The sequence below is a fragment of the Papio anubis genome, chromosome 20 (genome assembly GCF_008728515.1).
Source record: "Papio anubis isolate 15944 chromosome 20, Panubis1.0, whole genome shotgun sequence".
Lineage (NCBI taxonomy): Eukaryota > Metazoa > Chordata > Mammalia > Primates > Cercopithecidae > Papio > Papio anubis.
Genome location: NC_044995.1, coordinates 18,893,684 through 18,912,764, shown reverse-complemented (window position 1 = coordinate 18,912,764; position 19,081 = coordinate 18,893,684). Strand labels below are relative to the sequence as shown.

General features: G+C 42.4%; 1 protein-coding gene and 1 pseudogene across 1 annotated transcript; both read right to left on the bottom strand.

Annotated features, from left to right (window-relative positions):
• Positions 1 to 1,046: 1,046 nt before the first annotated feature.
• ZNF781 (zinc finger protein 781) lies at positions 1,047 to 15,537 on the bottom strand. Its single transcript, XM_031659508.1, is given in 5 exon segments — positions 1,047 to 1,985; positions 1,987 to 2,167; positions 2,169 to 2,296; positions 2,298 to 2,782; positions 15,011 to 15,537. Coding segments are annotated over 4 exon segments (1,032 nt in total). The 5' UTR covers positions 2,433 to 2,782; positions 15,011 to 15,537; the 3' UTR covers positions 1,047 to 1,397.
• A 510-nt stretch (positions 15,538 to 16,047) lies between these two features.
• Positions 16,048 to 16,754, bottom strand: LOC108583355 (annotated as a pseudogene).
• Positions 16,755 to 19,081: the final 2,327 nt, after the last annotated feature.

The following is a 19,081-nucleotide window of genomic DNA, read 5'->3' as shown; positions in this document are numbered from 1 at the left end:
TTCTTCACTTACAGATTGTTTGCTATTCCATAATTGATAATTTTAAAATCAAGCGTTTCCTATAGCAGTCACACTATATATTATATAATATTGAGTATATTGTGAGAGTAGATCTTTACACATATCTGGCTTTCATAAGGCTTCTCACCAGTACAAATTCCATTATGAAAAAGCATAGCTGAGGGACAGGTAAAAGTGTTTCCCACATTTCTTATATTTCTGAAGTTTCTCGCAATGTGAATTTGGTGATGTTAGGTAAGGATTGTTAAATAAAAAGATGCTATTCAAATACATAAGATTTATCCCTTCATGTATGTATTCTCTAGTGCTTTTTCAGCTGTGAAAGACAAGAAAAGGCCTTCTCACATTCGTTACATTCACAGGGTTTCTCACCAGTATGACTTCTTTGATGTTGAGTAAGATGCGCCCTCTGCCTAAAGGCCTTTCTACATTCCTACATTCAAAGGGTTTCTCACCAGTGTGAATTCTCTGGTGTTGAATAAGAGTTGAACAATCAATGAAGAATTTTCTACATTCTTTACACTGGTATGGCTTCTCTCCAGTGTGAATTCTCTGATGTCTATTAAAGTAGGAAACACAAACAAAGGCCTTCCCACATTCCTTACACTGATATGGTTTTTCACCAGTATGAATTCTTTGATGTTGAGTAAGATGTGTTCTCTGCCTAAAGGCCTTGCTGCATTCCTGACATTCATAGGGTTTCTCATTAGTATGAGTTCTACAGTGTTGAATAAATGTTGAATAACAAAGAAAAGCTCTTACAATCTTTACATTCAAAGGGTTTGTCACCAGTGTGAATTCTCTGATATGTATTTTTTTTAAATTTTTTTTGAGATGGAGTCTCACTCTGTCGCCCAGGCTGGAGTGCAGTGGCACAATCTCAGCTCACTGCAAGCTCCGCCTCCTGAGTTCACGCCATTCTCCTGCCTCAGCGTCCCGGGTAGCTGGGACTACAGGCACCTGCCACCACGCCCGGCTAATTTTTTGTATTTTTAGTAGAGACTGGGTTTCATCATGTTAGCCAGGAGGGTCTCAATCTCCTGACCTCGTGATCTGCCTACCTCGACCTCCCAAAGTGCTGGGATTACAGGTGTGAGCCACCGTGCCTGGCCTCTGATGTTTATTCAAGTTTGAAAGCCAAGTAAAGGTCTTTCAACATTCCTTACATTCATAGGGCTTCACACTGGTATGAATTCTTTGATGTTAAGTAAGAGTTAGATAATTATTAAAAACCTTCCTACATTCTTTACACTGATAGGGTTTCTCTCCTTTGTGAATTCTCTGATGTCTATTAAAATCAGAAAAACAAATGAAGGCATTCCCACATTCATTACATTCATAGGGTTTCTCCCCACTGTGAATTCTCTGGTGTCTCATTAGATGTGCACTCTGCTTGAAGGCCTTGCATTCCTGACATTTATAAGGTTTTTCATTAGTGTGTGTTCTCTGATGTTGAACAAGTGTTGAACAGGATATAAAAGCTTTCCCACACTGCTTACATTCATAAGGCTTCTCACCAGTGTGAATTCTCTGGTGTTGAATAAGAGCTGAGCAATTATTAAAGGCTTTACCACATTCTTTACATTCATAGGGTTTTTCAACAGTGTGAATTCTCTGATGTCTGTTAAAGTCAGAAGCACAAGTGAAAGCCTTCCCACGTTCCTCACACTCATATGGTGTCTCACCAGTATGAGTTCTTTGATGTTGAGTAAGATGTGCACTTTGCCTAAAAGCCTTTTTACATTCCTGACATTCATAAGATTTCTCATTAGTATGAGTTCTCTGACGTTGAGTAAGTGTTGAGCAATTATTGAATACTTTGCCACAGTCCTTACATTCAAAGGGCTTCTCACCAGTGTGAATTCTCTGATGCTGAATAGAAGTTGAGCAATTGTTAAATGCCTTCCCACATTCTTTACATTCGTAAAGTCTCTCACCAGTGTGAATTTTCTGATGTCTATTAAAATCAGAAACAGAAGCAAAGGCCTTCCAACATTGCTTACGTGTATAAGGTCTCTCACCAGTATGAATTCTTTGATGTCGAATAAGATGTGCACCCCACCTAAACATCTTTCTACATTCCAGACATTCATAGGGTTTCCCATTAGTATGAGTTCTCTTATGTTGAATCAATGTTGAACAACATAAACGCTTTCCCACATTCTTTGCATTCATATGGTTTCTCACCAGTGTGAATTTGATTATGTTGGGTAAGGTGGGCACGCTTTCTTATGGGCTTTCCACATATCTGACATTCATAGGGTTTCTGATTAGCAATGACTTATTTGATATTGAGTTAGTTGAAAGTTACAAGCACTCTTTGCCACATTCTTTAAATACATTGCATTTCTTTGCAGTAAAATTTGATGTTTCATATGATTTGTGTAAAATACAGAGGCATTGCCACACATCTCATCAAGCTTGTCAATGATACAAATTCTTCCCTGTTGAGTAAGATTTTCACATTTTTTATGTTCATAGAGTTTCTTTCCAGTATGAATTATTTGATTTAGAAGAAAAGATGTAGGCTGGATGAATTCAGATAATATTTTTTCAAATGGCACAGTTACATGCCTGAAATATTCCTCTTTAGTTTCCTATTGTCTCTTAAAGAGTCCTTTGCATTTCCAATCATTTCCAAAACAAGATTCCTTGAGGCAAGAACTTCTGACTCTTTCTATTATTTTCCATTTTAACGATTCTTTTTCAAAAGTGCCATTCTTAAGAGGTAACTCCTTGGTGTCATACCTAGACAGCATATCTGAAAGAAAATAAACATCATGTTTTCCTCTTTTATGAGAAATAAAACTTCACAGAAGCAGTCAAACAGATAATAATGCCCTTAAGCAAGAAATGGCTTAGATAACTTTCAAATCTTGGCATTTAATTTGCAGAAAAAAATTGTTGGAATGGCTATATTAATATCAGATAAAACAGACTTCCAGTTACTCTATTATCAAAGATAATTTTCTCATAATGATAAAAGAGTTATAATAACTCATCAGGAAGACTTGGCAATCAGAAATGTGTAGGGGCAGAATAACAGAGCCTGAAAATATGTGAAGCAAAAATTGACAAAAGTAAAGTAGGAAATAGATAATTCTACAATCACAGTTGGAGATTTTGCAACCATCTCTCAATAACTGATAGAACAACTGGAACATCCCCCTCCCCCAGAAAATGAGTAAAGTAATAGAGGATATAAGTAACACTGTCCACCACCTTCAACTAGTTGATATATACAAAACATAATATCAAAAACTGTAGAAGGTACATTCTCTTCAAATACCTATACACATTCAAAATAGACCATATGCTGGGCCATTAAACAAGTCTCAATATACTAAAAAGGATTAGTGTCACACAGAATATTTTCTTTGATCACAATGGAACTCAGTTTGAAATTATTAAAATATCTGGAACCTGTCCCCCAATACTTGAAAACTAAACAATACACATGGAAATTAGAAAATACTTAGAAATTAACAATATAAAAGTATAGCACAGCAAAATGTATGTTATATAGCTAAGGTAACATTTACAGTGAAACCTATAGCTTTAAATGCTTATATTAGAAAAGAAAAAGGTATAAAATAAACAACCTAAGGTTTTACTGCAAGACAGTACATAAAGAAGAGCAAAGTAGGCCAGGGAGGTGGCTTATGCCTGTAATCCCAGCACTTTGGGAGGCCGAGGCAGGTGGATCACGAGGTCATGAGTTCGAGACCAGCCTGGCCAATATGGTAAAACCCCATCTCTACTAAAAATATAAAAATTAGCTGGATGTGGTGGTGGGTGCCTGTAATCCCCAGCTACTCGGGAGGCTGAGGCAGGAGAATTGCTTGAACCCGGGAGGCAGAGGTTGCACTGAGCTGAGATCACGCCATTGCACTCCAGCCTGGGCAAGTGCAAAACTCCATCCCACAAAAAAAAAGAGAAAAGAAGAGCAAAGTAAATCTATAATTAGTAGAAGTAAAGAATAAGAATAAGAGCAGAAATCAATAAATGGGAAAACTGACAATAACAGAGATAATTAATAGTCAAAAACTGGTTTATGGAATAGATCAGCAAGCTTGATAAACCTTGGAGCCAAACTACCAATAAAAAACAAGAAGAAAAACACAAATATCAGGAATCAAAAGGGGTTTCTAATTATAAATCCTACATAAATAATAAAAGTAATAATTAAACAGATAATTACATAAGAAAATATTATGAACCATTTAATATCCAGAAGTATAAGGAGTTAGAGAAAATTGACACATTCCTTGAAAGACACAAACTACTAAGGATCAATCAAGAAAAAATAAGTAAAACAAGCCAGGTGCAGTGGCTCACATCTGTCATCCCAGCACTTTGGGAAGCCAAGACAGATGGATCACTTGAACCCAGGACTTTGACACCAGGCTGGCCAAAGTGGCGAAACCCTATCTCTACAAAAAATACAAAAATTAGCCCAGCATGGTAGTGTATGCGTGTAGTCCCAGCTACATGGGAAGCTGAGCCCAGAAAGTTGAGGCTGCAGTGAGATGTAATCATGCCACTGCACTCCAGTCTGAATGACAGAGCAAGACCCTGAAAGGGAGGGAGGGAGGGAGGGAAGGGAGGGAGGGAGGGAGGGAGGGAGGAAAGAAGGAAGGAAGGAAGCTGTATATTTATCACTGAAGTTGAATTTATAGTAAAAACATTGCCCCAAGGACAAACATGGCCCAATGACTTTAATGGGAAATCGTATCAAATAGTCAAAGAAGAAATAATACCAATGCTACACAAAATCTTTTGGAGTACAGAAATGGTTCACAGCTAATTACAGAAGCCCACCACTACCCTGCAACTAAAACCAAAAAAGCATTCAAAAACTACAAATTTTCCTCATGAATGATCATGCAAAAATCCTTTTAAAATACTAGCAAGTAGAATCCAATAATATATATATTAAATCCATAACACAACATCCAATGGCCTTTACCTCATGAAAAAGTCAGCTTAGTATTTGAATATCAATTAATGTAATTCAACATATTAACATATTTTAAGTCAAATGACATGATCACTTGAATAAAAGTAGAAAATACTTTTAACAAAATTCAACACAGATTCATCATAAAAATTCTTGCCAAACTATGAACAGAAGGGAACTTACTTTCTCAAGTAAAGGACATCAGTCAAAAATCTACAAGAAATATCGTAGTCAGTAAAAAAAATACTGGCTCGATGCGGTGGCTCATGTCTGTAATCCCAGCACTTTGGGAGGCTGACATGTGCAGATCACTTGAGGTCAGGAGTTCAAGACCAGCCTGACCAACATGGTGAAACCCCATCTCAACTAAAAATACAAAAATTAGCTGGGCATGGTGGCACACGCCTGTAGTCCCAGCTACTCGGGAGGCTGAGGTAGGAGAATCACTTAAACCCAGGAGGTGGAGGTTGCAGTGAGCCAAGATCACGCCACGGCACTCTAGCCTGCACAAGAGGGTGAGACTCTGTTTCATAATAATAATAAAATATTGAAGTCTTTTTTCCTTAGATCAGAAGCAATGGGAGTGATTAATAGGTTTTATATCTTAATTATGGTGGTTTCATGAGCAAACATGTATACATATAAAGTATACCATTTGACACATCAAAATTTGTCAAACCATATACTTTATAGCATAGCTGGTTCATTATATGTCAATTATGCCTCAATACATCTGCTACCAAAAAAAAGAAAAAAAGTTCTTTGTAAATATTTGAAATACTTCCCATTTGTCAAACTTTTTCTCCCAAGACCTTGGGCCTCTGAGGGAAGGTTTCTACACAATATCTTAAACAAAAGACATCACCACTCTGACCAGTTTGGGCTTCCCTAAAATGTACTTCTGCTGGGAGTACCCCAACACCCTTACCCACCTGGATACCATCCTGTTTTCCCAGCCATCCAGGGTTCTTTCCCTTGTTGCAATAGGGAAATCACTGATGGCTTAGAAATGGCAACTCCTGCTCAAAGAAATAGGATATTAAAAATAAATAAACCAAAAAATGTTTCTTTTTAGAATGGTTTAACCTAAAGCAAATTCAAGTTCCTCTGAAGACTGATGGAAACAGAAAATCATAATCTGGCAAACACCAGAGTAAACAACTGCTGTCAGAGCCAGGTGTGGTGGCACATACCAGTGGTCCCAGCTACTTGGGAGTCTGAGGCAGGAAGACTGCTTGAGCCCAGGAGGTCAAGGCTGTAGTGAGCCGTCATCATGCCACTGCACTCCAGCCTGAGTCACAGAGCAAGACCCTGTCTCAAAAAAGTAATAACCATAACTGTTCTCTGCAGCAATCATTGATGAAACTAAAGTGATAAAAATGTCATGAGCAAGAGGGTATTTGTAGAACCTCAAATTTCCTTACAAGTTACTTACTGATTGCAAAGGTAAAAATAGTAGCTTTACTATGCAGAACCCTAGAGGATACCATTTCAAGCATCAAAACAAGATACTGTTTTTGATTGGCCATTATTTATGTCCTGAGGCAATGCACTGAAAAAGGCATCACTTCTGTAGTATTCTTGCCAAAAATACATAACTTTAATGTAATCGTAAGATTACGCCACTGCACTCCAGCCTGGGCAACAGAACGAGACTCTGTCTCAAAAAAAAAAAAAAAAAGAAAAGAAAGTTTTGGCTGGGCATACTGGCTCACGCCTGTAATCCCAGCACTTTAGGAGGCCAAGGCAGGAAGATCACTTGAGGCCAGGAGTTCAAAATAAGCCTAGGCAACATAGCAAGACCGTATCTCTACACAAATTTTAAAAAATTAGCTGGTCACAGTGGCACACTTGTAGTTCCACCTACTTGGGAGGCAGAGGTGAGGGGATCACTTGAGCCCAGGAGTTTGAGGCTGCAGTGAGCCACGATCATGCCACTGTACTCTAGCCTGAGTAACAGAGTGAGACCCTGACTCAAAATATATATATAATAATACATAAAATGAAATTTTAAACTGGGCCCCAGAAAAGCTTTTGGGTAAAAGAATGACGAAGACATCAGAATACATTCACATTAAGCTGACCTAAGGAGCACAAGGAACAAAGAGACAAATGAGGGGGGAAGGTCTTAGTTAAATTTAAATCTACATGGGCTCTATCTCTACTTACCTGGGTAAGAAAAACAAGCAGGCACAAGACAGAATCAATGTATTTTCCTGTGAAATGTCAAATTCCTAGAATGTAGCTTTCAAACATAAAAATGACAGGGAATGTGTTTTCCTAAATTTTAGATGAACCATCATGTCTTAAATCCTAAAGGCTATTATATAAATGTCCCTCAACCATCATCTAGCTCCTTAAAAATCAAGAAAAAAGGCAGTTACATAAGGAGCCCAGAGAAAGAGTGAAGGTCAGTGAAGAACAGGAAATATGAAGGTGCCTGACAGAAGCAATCTATTCCAAGACAACAAAACTCAAACAAATTTTTGGAATATGGAACAGAATTTGGATATTTAATGCAGCCCCAGAATTCCCAATGGAGAGAACATTTTCTGAATTATAGGGAACAGGTGACCTTACCCAGTGACACAAAGTTGCTGTAGTTCTCCAACATCACATCTCTGCACAAGTCTCTCTAAGCAGGGCCCAGGCATTCCCACTCTCCCTTAGAGAAATCTATAGCCACACCCCTGAATGTCACCAACTCCTTAAAGGAAAAGTCCCATTTAACATATGTAATAGTAAAGAAAATATATTTTAGGTGAATGATAAGGATATAAAAAAGGATTTTTCTGGAAGGCATTCTATAGTAAGCAATAGGTTGAAATTGGAAACTTATAACACAGGAAGGGGCAATAAGGAAATGAATACACACATATTAGTAAGCAGTCCTGTGCTGTGAGGCGGATACAACATCCTGCCACTGTGGGACATTTCTATTAATCAGAACATGTTGAGAAGCAAACAGTGTAAACAATGTAAATTGAAACTGGGCCGGGCACAGTGGCTCTTGCCTGTAATCCCAGCACCATGGGAGGCCGAAGTGGGCAGATCACCTGAGGCCAAGAGTTCCACACTAGCCTGGCCAACATGGCGAAACCCTATCTCTACTAAAAATACAAAAATTAGCTGGGCGTAGTGGCACTTGCCTGTAATCCCAGCTACTCGGGAGGCTGAGGCAGGAGAATTGCTGGAACCCGGGACTTAGAGGTTGCTGTGAGCCGAGATTGCACCACTGCACTCCAGCCTGGGTGACGAGAGCAAAACTCCATCTCAAAAAATAGAAAAGATTAAAAAAAAAAAACTCAATAGCTCTACAAATACATGAAACACCATGTGCCTCTGTGCAGTTAAGGGTTAACTCAGCAGGCTTAAAGCTTTGAGTTCAAACTCTGCACATTCCCAAAAAAGAACTGGCCTTTGATGGGCTGCTGGAAAATCATCTCTGTGTCCTTGAACACCCTGTCTGATGAGAGTGTTTTTGTATGCTAAGACCTTGGGCTCTATCAGGTTGACTTCTGGGGGCCTGGAGACTAAGTACTAACGTTGTCCAGGTAGACACTCTAAGTATCTCCAATAAAAACCCTGGATACCACCTGGGTGTGGTGACTCATGCCTGTAATCCCAGCACTTTGGGAGGCTGAGGTGGGTGGATCACCTGAGGTCAGGAATTCAAGACTAGCCCGGCCAACCTGGTGAAACCCTGTCTCTAATAAAAATACAAAAATTAACTGGGCATGGTGGCAGGCACCTGTAATCCCAGCGACTTGGGAGGCTAAGGCAGGAGAATCACTTGAACCTGGGAGGCAGAGGTTGCAGTGAGCCGAGATCGTGCCATTGCACTCCAGACTGGGTGACAGAGTGAGACTCCATCTCAAAAAACAAACAAACAAACAAACAAAAAAACGCTGGACACCAAGGTTTGGGTAAGTTTCGTTTCCCTGGCTGGCAAACTTTCACACATGTTGTCACGCACCATGGCTAGAAGAATTAAGGGCATCTCCATCAACTCTACTCTGATAGGACACCTGGAATTTTATGACTCGTTTCTCCTCAACTGTTGCACCTTTCCCTTTCATGATTTTCATCTGCATCCTTTTAATTTAATAAACTCCAACTGTCGGTATAACAGCTTTTCTGAACCCTGTGAGTCCAATCAAGGAATCATTGAGTCTCACGGCAGTCTTGAAGACCCTCAGATCCAAAGTAGGATTTACTAGAAAGATCCTGACTCCCTGAAACACAGCAAAAACATTGTTTGGGGGAAAAAAAAAAAAAGAACTATGGGGGAGTGGGATTGATGAACCTTTGATACTTGGATGGTTATGGAGTTACCCTTGGTATGAGACAGCAGCTGCACTGCAATCACTTACTAGAAGTAAAATTCATCAATCGAATTGATTTATTTGGTTGTTGTTTGTTTGGAGACAGGGGTTCACTATATTGCTCAGGCTGGTCTCAAACTCCTGGGCTCAAGCGATCTTCCTGCCTCAGCCTCCCGAGTAGCTGGGACTATAGGCATGTACAACTGTGCCCAGCACCAGTGGAACTTAGAAATGATAGACCCGACCTCCAAAGGGTTGGCTCATTAGATACATAAGGAAAATAAGGCAAAATAATGAGAAACAAGCTAAAAATAGAATCCGTTCTGTGTCACATGCAATAGCTCAAATTAAAGTAAAGGGCGGCCGGGCGCGGTGGCTCAAGCCTGTAATCCCAGCACTTTGGGAGGCCGAGACGGGCGGATCACGAGGTCAGGAGATCGAGACCATCCTGGCTAACACGATGAAACCCCGTCTCTACTAAAAGATACAAAAAACTAGCCGGGCGAGGTGGCGGGCGCCTGTAGTCCCAGCTACTCCGGAGGCTGAGGCAGGAGAATGGCGTGAACCCGGGAGGCGGAGCTTGCAGTGAGCCGAGATCCGGCCACTGCACTCCAGCCTGGGCGACAGAGCAAGACTCCGTCTCAAAAAAAAAAAAAAAAAAAAAAAAAGTAAAGGAGAGTCAGAGTGGGGCCTGGCATTGCACCAAGGTCAGACATTGGCTGGCCTGAGCTATGGCCTCTAGCGTCACAGCTGTTACCAAAGGGAACATGTGTGCTGGAACAACAGACAGTACTCCACAACCGTTGATCACTAAAAAGGTAGTGCAGGCGGCAGAGAAGATGGTGAAACCAAGACACTATTGAAACGAGGGGTACAGTGTGAAAGAGTGGTCTCATTTTGTAGACTGGTATCATCAGCTTTCTGAAGAACCTTTACTAAAGTGAACTGTGAGAGTGACTAACTTAGGAGCAATTTCCTCAGTTTTGAATACTGCAGAAGGGAGAAGTATGTTTGCTTTGAGGCAGACCCATGGCTTACTACTGAACAATCACAGATGGCTATATATGATGCAGATACAATGCAGATTGTTGTTGAGGGGACAGTTAGCCTAGTCAACTAGATCAAAGATGCCATAACGGCCAGGTGCGGTGGTTCATGCCTGTAACCCAGCACTTTGGGAAGCTGAGGCAGGTGGATCACTTGAGGTCAGGAGTTCGAGACCAGCCTGACCAACATGGCAAAAACCCGTCTCTACTAAAAATACAAAAGTTAGCCAGGTGTGGTCATGGGCACTTGTAATCCCAGCTACTTGGGAGGCTGGTACATGATAATCACTTGAACCTGGGAGGCAGAGGTTGCAGTGAGCCAAGATCAAGCCACTACACTCCAGTCTGGGTGACAGAGTGAGATTCATCTCAAAACAAAAACAAAAGCAAAATAAACCTACCATAACATTAATTTACCCTGAGATGGAGAACTGTCCTTCTTTAAATGCCAAGTGGCGCTCCCCAGATGAAGCAGCTGATATGCTGCATATTCAGGATATATCAAGTTGGCTTCATGATGATCAGATGTTTGTACAATTACCCCAGTTTGAGGCAAATACCATGATTAAGGGGACTCCTTCTGCATGGGCACTCCCTGTCAACTTTACTACTGCAAAATCAAGCAATGGTCCAAGAAGCCATATCAGATTTGTTGTCTCAGCTTCCCCCTTATGGGCATTATAGAAGCTAAGAAAATGAGAGTAATTCACAAGACAATGGGGAAGATGAAGGAGATATCAAGGGACTCTCATCATAAGTAGTGAGTAAACCTTAAAATGGTTCTTAAGAAATGGGATTGGTCGAGCGCAGTAGCTCATGACTGTAATCCCAGCACTTTGGGAGGCCGAGGCAGGTGGATTGCTTGAGGTCAGGAGTTCGAGATCAGCCTGGCCAACATGGTGAAACCCTGTCTCTAATAAAATACAAAAAAAAAAAAAAATAGCCAGGCATGGTGGTAAGCGCCTGTAATCCCAACTACTCAGGAGGCTGAGGCAGGAGAATCACTTGAACCCAGGAGGTGGAGGTTGCAGTGAGCCAAGATCTAGCCACTGCACTCCAGACTGAGCAACAGAGCAAGACTCCATCTCAGCTGGGCACGGTGGCTCACACCTATAATCCCAGCACTTCAGGAGACAGAGGTGGTTGGATCACTTGAGGTCAGGAGTTCGAAACCAGCCTGGCCAACATGGTGAAACCCTGTCTATATTAAAGATGCAGAAATTAGCCAGGCATGGTGGTGGGCACCTGTAATCCCAGCTACTCGGGAGGCTGAGGCAGGAGAATCACTTGAGCCTAGAAGGCAAAGGTTGCAGAGAGCAGAGATTGTGCCACTGCACCCCAGCCTGGGTGACAGAACAAGATTCCATCTAAAAAAAAAAGAACAGTCTTAACACCACTATTAGATGTTGGGTGGATCAACGGGAGCCCTTGCTGATCACCTGACACCAAAGGGCTCTAAACAAATATGTTTTATTTCCCCTAATTTGAAGGAACTTAAAAGGCTGAAATGCAAAGATGACACTGAGAAACCTGATCTTGAATCATTAAGGCAACAGCCTGACAAATTAATCAGGATGACCAACCACGCTGGGACCAAGGCTATATGCATGTGTGTGAGTTAAGACCGGGGTGGAAAAGGAACATTTCTAGGACTCCTTGACATGGAGCCCAATGCACTGTGATTCCAAAATCTGTTGGTGACACCCTAATAGGGACTACAGTTAGATTGGGAAGATACGGGGATGCAGTGGTTGACTGTTATTAAGGTGAAAGTTTAAATGAAAACTAGAAGGTCTGAATGGACCTTATGTGAAGTGGTTGCATCTCCTTGCCTGAATACATAATGGGGAAGGGTATTATGTATGACTGAGGAACACTTCCCCTACCTAGTATTTTAAAACTAAAGGCATGTAAGTTTGTCCTTCAATCAATGTTATTAGACAGGCCAAACAGGAACCTATAGAATTGCTGAAGCCCACACAGGTTGTTAATTTTTTTTTTTTTTTTTTTTTGAGATGGAGTCTTGCTTTGTCATGCGGGCTGGAGTGCAGTGGTACAATCTCAGTTCACTGCAACCTCTGCCTCCCGGGTTCCAGCAATTCTTGTGCCTCAGTCTCCCAAGTAGCTGGGATTACAGACGTGCGCCACCACGCCTGGCTAATTTTTGTATTTTTAGTAGAGATGGGGTTTCACCATGTTGGCCAGGCTGCTCTTGAACTCCTGACCTCAGGTGATCCACCCGTTTTGGCCTCTCAAAGTGCTGGGTTTACAGGCGTGAGCCACCACACCCGGCCAACATAGGTTGTTAATTTGAAACTGTATAGAATACCTGGTAGATACAAGAGATTATCACTTTATTAATAACATGTTAGAAGCTAGAGTGCTGGTACCAATAAATTCTCTATACCATAGCCCCGTTAGATCTGTGCCAAAGGGAGAGACTAACAGTAGATTGTCGAGGCTTAAATGAAGTAGTACCACTGAATTAAAGGACACCAGTACTCTGACTGATTTTGCAAATTCCTTTTTCATTATCCCAATCTTGGGAAAGAGACAACCATAGTTTGCCTTCATGCGAGGAAGATCTCAATTTATATCTACTGTATTCTCACAGGTTATTTGAATTTACTAGCTTAATATTACAATTTGATTAGGAAAGCGTGGACTTGAGGCTGGTCCTAAGTGTAACAATATACTACATTGATGATAATGATAACATCAGAACCTGACGAACAAATTAGGACTGATTTCCAGCAGGGAAGGCCCACACAGAGAGGCAGCATAGCATGTAGACTCTATCCGAGGGCCACTGGTAGCCCTGGGAGCCTACAAAAGGACCCTGGCAGTGGATAGACATACTTACCCTGGATTGGGCTTTTGCATACCTGTGGTAGATGTAAAGGCTCAAAATACTATAAAACACCTTGAATAGAAACGTGCCAATTGGCATTACTGTGTTATATTTCTTCAGACCAAGGGAAACACTTTACACCCCACAGTATCCAACAATGTCCAGAGTTCTCACATCAATTGGACATACCATGCTGCAGATCATCCTCAAAGTAGTAGACAATTAGAATAGGAGAGCGATAGAGTTGTTGGCTAAAGTAAGGGAAAGTAAAGTATGGTCTGGTTTGCACTCCTTCATGAGGGTGTGCTTACTCTCAAGACGGGGAAAGCCAAGGATAGTCTCCACTAGACAGATTCCTCTACTGTCCTGGGCGATTAGGAGGAGAGGGTGTGTGGCAGAATGCTGGCACAGTTACACAGATCTTCTCCAAATAACCTCAACTTTCTTTTTTCCTACCTGATGCAGTGGTCCTGAGACCATGACTGTAACTCCAAGTGACAGAAGCAGGAATGATCCCTAAACAAGAAACTGAAACTTTACCTTTCAATTTTTTCAAAATGTTATTTATTTATTTTTAGAGATGGGGTCTTGATATGTCGTCCAGGCTGGATTTGACCTCCTGGGCTCATGGATTCTCCCACCTCAGCCTCCCAAGTAGCTGGGACTACAGGCACATACCACCATACCTGGCTAATGAAGTAACAGTGAAAAAGACTGGCTTGAGGGAGAATTTAGCTAACCATCAGCTAATTTCTACGCTCAATAGTTCTGTACAACTTTATCATCTGGCACATAACAGTAGATTCAAGGAGGGAAATGAGTAATCAAATTAATGCAAAAATATGAGAACGCAGGTAATGCCTTTATCAGATAGGTTAGTTGTTTCTTTAAATCCCACTGCTACTCCATACAGGCTCCTTGAAATGATAGCCATCTGCACCCTGATACTATTGCTGTTTCTGTCATATAAATGTCATATCGAATGCAGATGCTCAGTTTTGCTATAAGAAAGCCTAAGCCAAGGCCTGGGTGAGTGGACAGGTAACTCAGTACACCTGGACTGCTCAAATCCTGCACGTTCCAAAGAAAGAACTGGCCCTTAACTGGCTCCTGGGAGATAACCTCTGAGCCCTTAAATATCCTACCTGATAAGAGCATTTTTGTATACATCTGTGACCTAAAAAGATTTAGTTCCACTGTTCTAAAATCAAAGACTAGAATCCCTGGTATAACCATAGACGTGACCTCACAAAAAAATTTGTGCCTCCCAAATGTAAATAATTAGAAAAATTCTTCTTCATTCATGCGCCTTAAAAGGCTCCAGGACTTCTCTGAGCCAAGGTTTGCTCTTCAGAAAGTGGAGTTATAGCGCCTCCCCTGGAATCTTGAACCCCAAATTATGATCTCTCCAGGGTAGTCAACGGGGCTTAATAAATTATTCCTTAATCCGAGGCTTCTCAAATCTGTTGTGTTCCCTAAGCAACAGAATAAATGCCTACTCTACTCAGGGTCTGACGGAAAAGCAGCAGTCCCACAAAATAAGTTCCTTTAAAATATTTCTTTCTGTATTTAAAAGTCACACTGATTTGGTATACTACACAATAATAAATTTATATTTTATACAGAAATCCTGTTTTATAATATTTATCAGATCAATTATTTAGCCTTTTCTTTTCCAGATTTTCGAGTAAACTGACGTCCTGGAAGAAGCACCCTTATTTTCACCATTTTACAGTAGAAGAAGGGAAGGTAAGAGGCGGTGAATCCGAGACTCCCACTCAGGTGACGATCCCTTGCGGGCACTCACTCTCGCTCGCACTACAATCAGATCCTCCATGCGGCTTTCACATACTCTGTCACACTCGCAGCCAGAATCCCCTCGGATGGACTCTTGCAAACCTCCAGCCCCATCCCGGGATCCGTCGCGTCCTCTACAGCCACCAGGCGGGCCAGCGTCCAGGACGCCCAAGCATAACCTCCCCACTCTAAACCGTTAGGAATCAGTGGCTGAACTCACTGCGTCACAAAAGCATAAATTGTGACCCGATGAGTCTGTGCACTCGGAAAACAAGAGAACGCTCCCACGTCTCCGGGCGCAGCTTGTGCCAGCAACTAGGTCGGGGGACAGCTGAGAGGATTCAAGCAACCTCCCCGCAACCGGTTCCGCCATGTTTCTGGGCTCGTAGCCCGGAATACATTTCCCAGAGGCGTTCGCGGCCGACGTGCTTCGCGCAGGAACGCAGCCGCTTCCCGGCCGAAGGACGCAGTATGGTAGCTGCTCAAAGAGCGGTGCTCAGCCCTGGGAGGCTCAGGGCTGCCCGAGGTGAGTAGTCCCAAAGTCAGTGCTGTTAGGGGCTGAGCATGCGAACAGGGCAGTGGGAAGACCATTTGTGACGGTGGCTTTTAAATACACCCCGAACGTCTGCCTCTTTTAACTGGAGTATTTAATTTATTTACATTTAATATAGCCACTGTTAGATTTAACGCTGCCATTTTATTACATTTTTATTTATTTATTTTTATTGCTAAATACACAGGCTTTTATTTATTTTCTTCGTATTCAATCTTTTTGTAAATTTAAAGATGAGGAGGCCGAGTGCGATGGCTCACGCCTGTAATCCTAGCACTTTGGGAGACCGAGGCGGGCGTATTGCCTGAGCTCAGGAGTTCGGGACCAGCCTGGGCAACACGGTGAAACCCCGTCTCTACTAAAATACAAAAAATTAGCTGGGCGTGGTGGCGTGTGCCTGTAGTCCCAGCTACTCGGGAGGCTGAGGCAGGAGAATCGCTTGAACCCGGGAGGCAGAGGTTGCGGTGAGCCGAGATTGCACCACTGCACTCGCCTAGGCGACAGAGTGAGACTCTGTCTCAAAACCACCACCACAACAACATAACCATATTAATACTTTAATAAACTATACTAAAAAGATAATGAGACAAACGTGCATTTGTGGAACTGCATGTCAGTCAGGTCAGTTCCCTGCAGAGGGAATTCCCAGCATGACCTCATTCATCTGTGAGGACACAGAGCAGTCCTTGTTTAGACAGACACTTTCATCTACTGCTCCAGCATGGTCAGTACTCCACTTCTTGATGGTTTCCTTCTGCTATGAATGCGCACGTCCAGTTGCTGCTTAGAGCAGACATTTACCTTCCTCTTCCACCAGCCGTTAGAGGACTGGGGCCACCCAGATGATTGATTGGACCCATTCTTCCGGGAGGGTTTCCCAGTGGCCCTCTTCCATTACCATCATATCTGGAATCACATGAGTTTCCATAGCTGCTTCTTTTTTTCAAATCTTGCTGAAGCAGAGTTTTGAAAAACAAAACCACAAACTCAGCTATTCCCCAGAAGAAATCTGTTATCAAAGATAGGCTCCATGGAAACTGACTCCAGCTGTCCAACACTTGTGCATTTGAGATGTAAACCATCTTGCCCTTCCTTCCCTGCTTCGGGGACTTATTTATTACTTTTTTAAAACGGGGTCTCCCTATGTTGCCCAGGCTGGCCTTGAACTCCTGGGTTCAAACGATCCTCCCACCTATGCCTCCCAAAGTGCTGGGATTACAGGCGTGAGCTCCTGGCATTTTAATTTGTTTTCTTTTTGTTGCATGTTTCCGTTTTCTCTCCCTTCTTTATGTTGGGTTGATGTATTACTATTCCAATTTTCTCTTTAATAGTTTGTAGGTTCTTTTAGTCATTACTCCAGGAATTTTAGTAAGTCCAAATTTATCAATACTCTGACTCTCCTCACAGAATGCATTCAATTTCATATGCCTTCTTATTTTTAAAATACAAGATATCAGTTACATATTTGTTTTGTTTAAAAAACCTCTCTGGGCTGGGCGTAGTGGCTTATGCCTGTAATCTCAGCACTTTGAGAGGCCAAGATGGGCGGATCACGAGGTCAGGAGATGGAGACCATCCTGGCCAACATGGTGAAACCCCGTCTCTACTAAAAATACAAAAATTAGCTGGGTGTGGAGGCACATGCCTCCACACCCAGCTAATATCAGTAGAATACCAGCTACCCAGCAGGCTGAGGCAGGAGAATCGCTTGAACCAGGGAGTCAGAGGTTGCAGTGAGCTGAGATCGTGCCACTGCATTCCAGCCTGGCGACAGAGCGAGACTCTGTCTCAAAAAACAAACACCTCTCTTATGTTATACTATTATTTTGTCAGTATTCATTTACATTTACTCAGAACATTGACATAAGTATAAGTGGTGTTCAAATAAACAGAATGTTTAGGTTTTGTCAAAGAGAAATGAAGTGGGGCCGGGCACAGAGGCTTATGCCTGTAATCCAGTGCTTTGGGAGCTTAAGGCAGCTGGATTGCTTGAGGCCAGAAATTTAAAAGCAGCCTGGGCAAAATAGTGAGACCCCCCCCATGCCTACAAAAGAAAATTTTTTTTTTAACTAGCTGGGCCTGGTGGTCTACACCTGTAATCCCAGCTATTCAGGAGGCTGAGGCCAGAGGATCACTTGAGCCCAAGAGCTATGATGGCATGACTACATTGCAGCCTGGGCCACAGAGCTAGACCCTGTCTTAAAAAAGAAAGAAAAAGGCCAGACGCAGTGGCTAACACCTGTAATCCCAGCACTTTGGGAGGCCAAGGTGGACAGATCGCCTGAGGTCAGCAGTTCAAGACCAGCCTGACCAACATGGTGAAACCCTGTCTCTACTAAAAATACAAAAATTAGTCAGGCGTGGTGGTGTGCACCTGTAATCCCGGCTACTCAGGAGGCTGAGCGGGAGAATTGCTTGAACCTGGGAGGCGGAGGTTGCAAAGAGCCAAGATTGCATCACTGCACTCCAGCCTGGGCGACAAGAGTGAGACTCCGTCTCAAAGAAAGGAGAAAAGAGTCCAGGCATGGTGTCTCACACCTGTAATCCCAGCACTTTGGGAGGCCGAGGTGGGTGGATTACCTGAGGTTATGAGTTCAAGCCTGGCCAACATAGTGAAAACCCGTCTCTACTAAAAATACAAAAATTAGCTGGGTGTGGTGGCGATGCCTGTAATCCCAGCTACTCGGGAGACTGAGGCAGTAGCATCACTTGAACCCAGGAGACAGAGGTTGCAGTCAGCCGAGATCATGGCCACTGTACTCCAGCCTGGGCCACAGAGCCAGACTGCATCTCAAAAAAAAAAAAAAAAAAGAAACAAAGTGAGACAATAGTAAAAGGGAGTAGACAGATTTTATTCAGTAATAACTACTGTATTAGAGAACAGAATACAGTGTAAACTGAGCTCCACTTTGGGAAACAAAAATCAGGAGTTGTTGAAAATGGTGGAGTGTACTAAAGGAGACACTGAAAGGTGTTAAGGGGGAGTTTGGTCCCTGTGACTAAGGCATCAGGTTTTTTTTTTTTTACTAATTGATATTTATCCAGAGTAGAAACAAATTTCTTGTATCTTTATGACTGAGACAGTTGTGAAAGTTGGAGCAAGACAGCCACCAAAGTTAGGCCCTTACATTCCCATAGGAACTAAGAGGTTGGAGCAAGAGCTGGCTCTCTGAATGTTTGCATTTCAAACTCAGCTCTGAGAAGACAGCTCTTGGTGGTAGATTTACATCTCAAAGGGGCAGAGAAATGATTTATAATTGCAACCTTTCTAAAGTAACTGCTTCAAGAGGGGGCTTAAGGACCTATCACTAGTTTCAGGTTTTGGCTGGAACAGTATGTTTTCAGAACAGCATTGAGCTTTCTCAAGCAGGGTTTTTTTTTTTTGAGATGGAGTCTTGCTCTGTCGCCTAGGCTAGAGTGCAGCGGCATGATCTCAGCTCACAGCAATCTCTGCCTCCCGGGTTCAAACAATTCTCCTGCCTCAGCCTCCTGACTAGGTGGGATTACAGGAGTGTGCCACCATGCCCA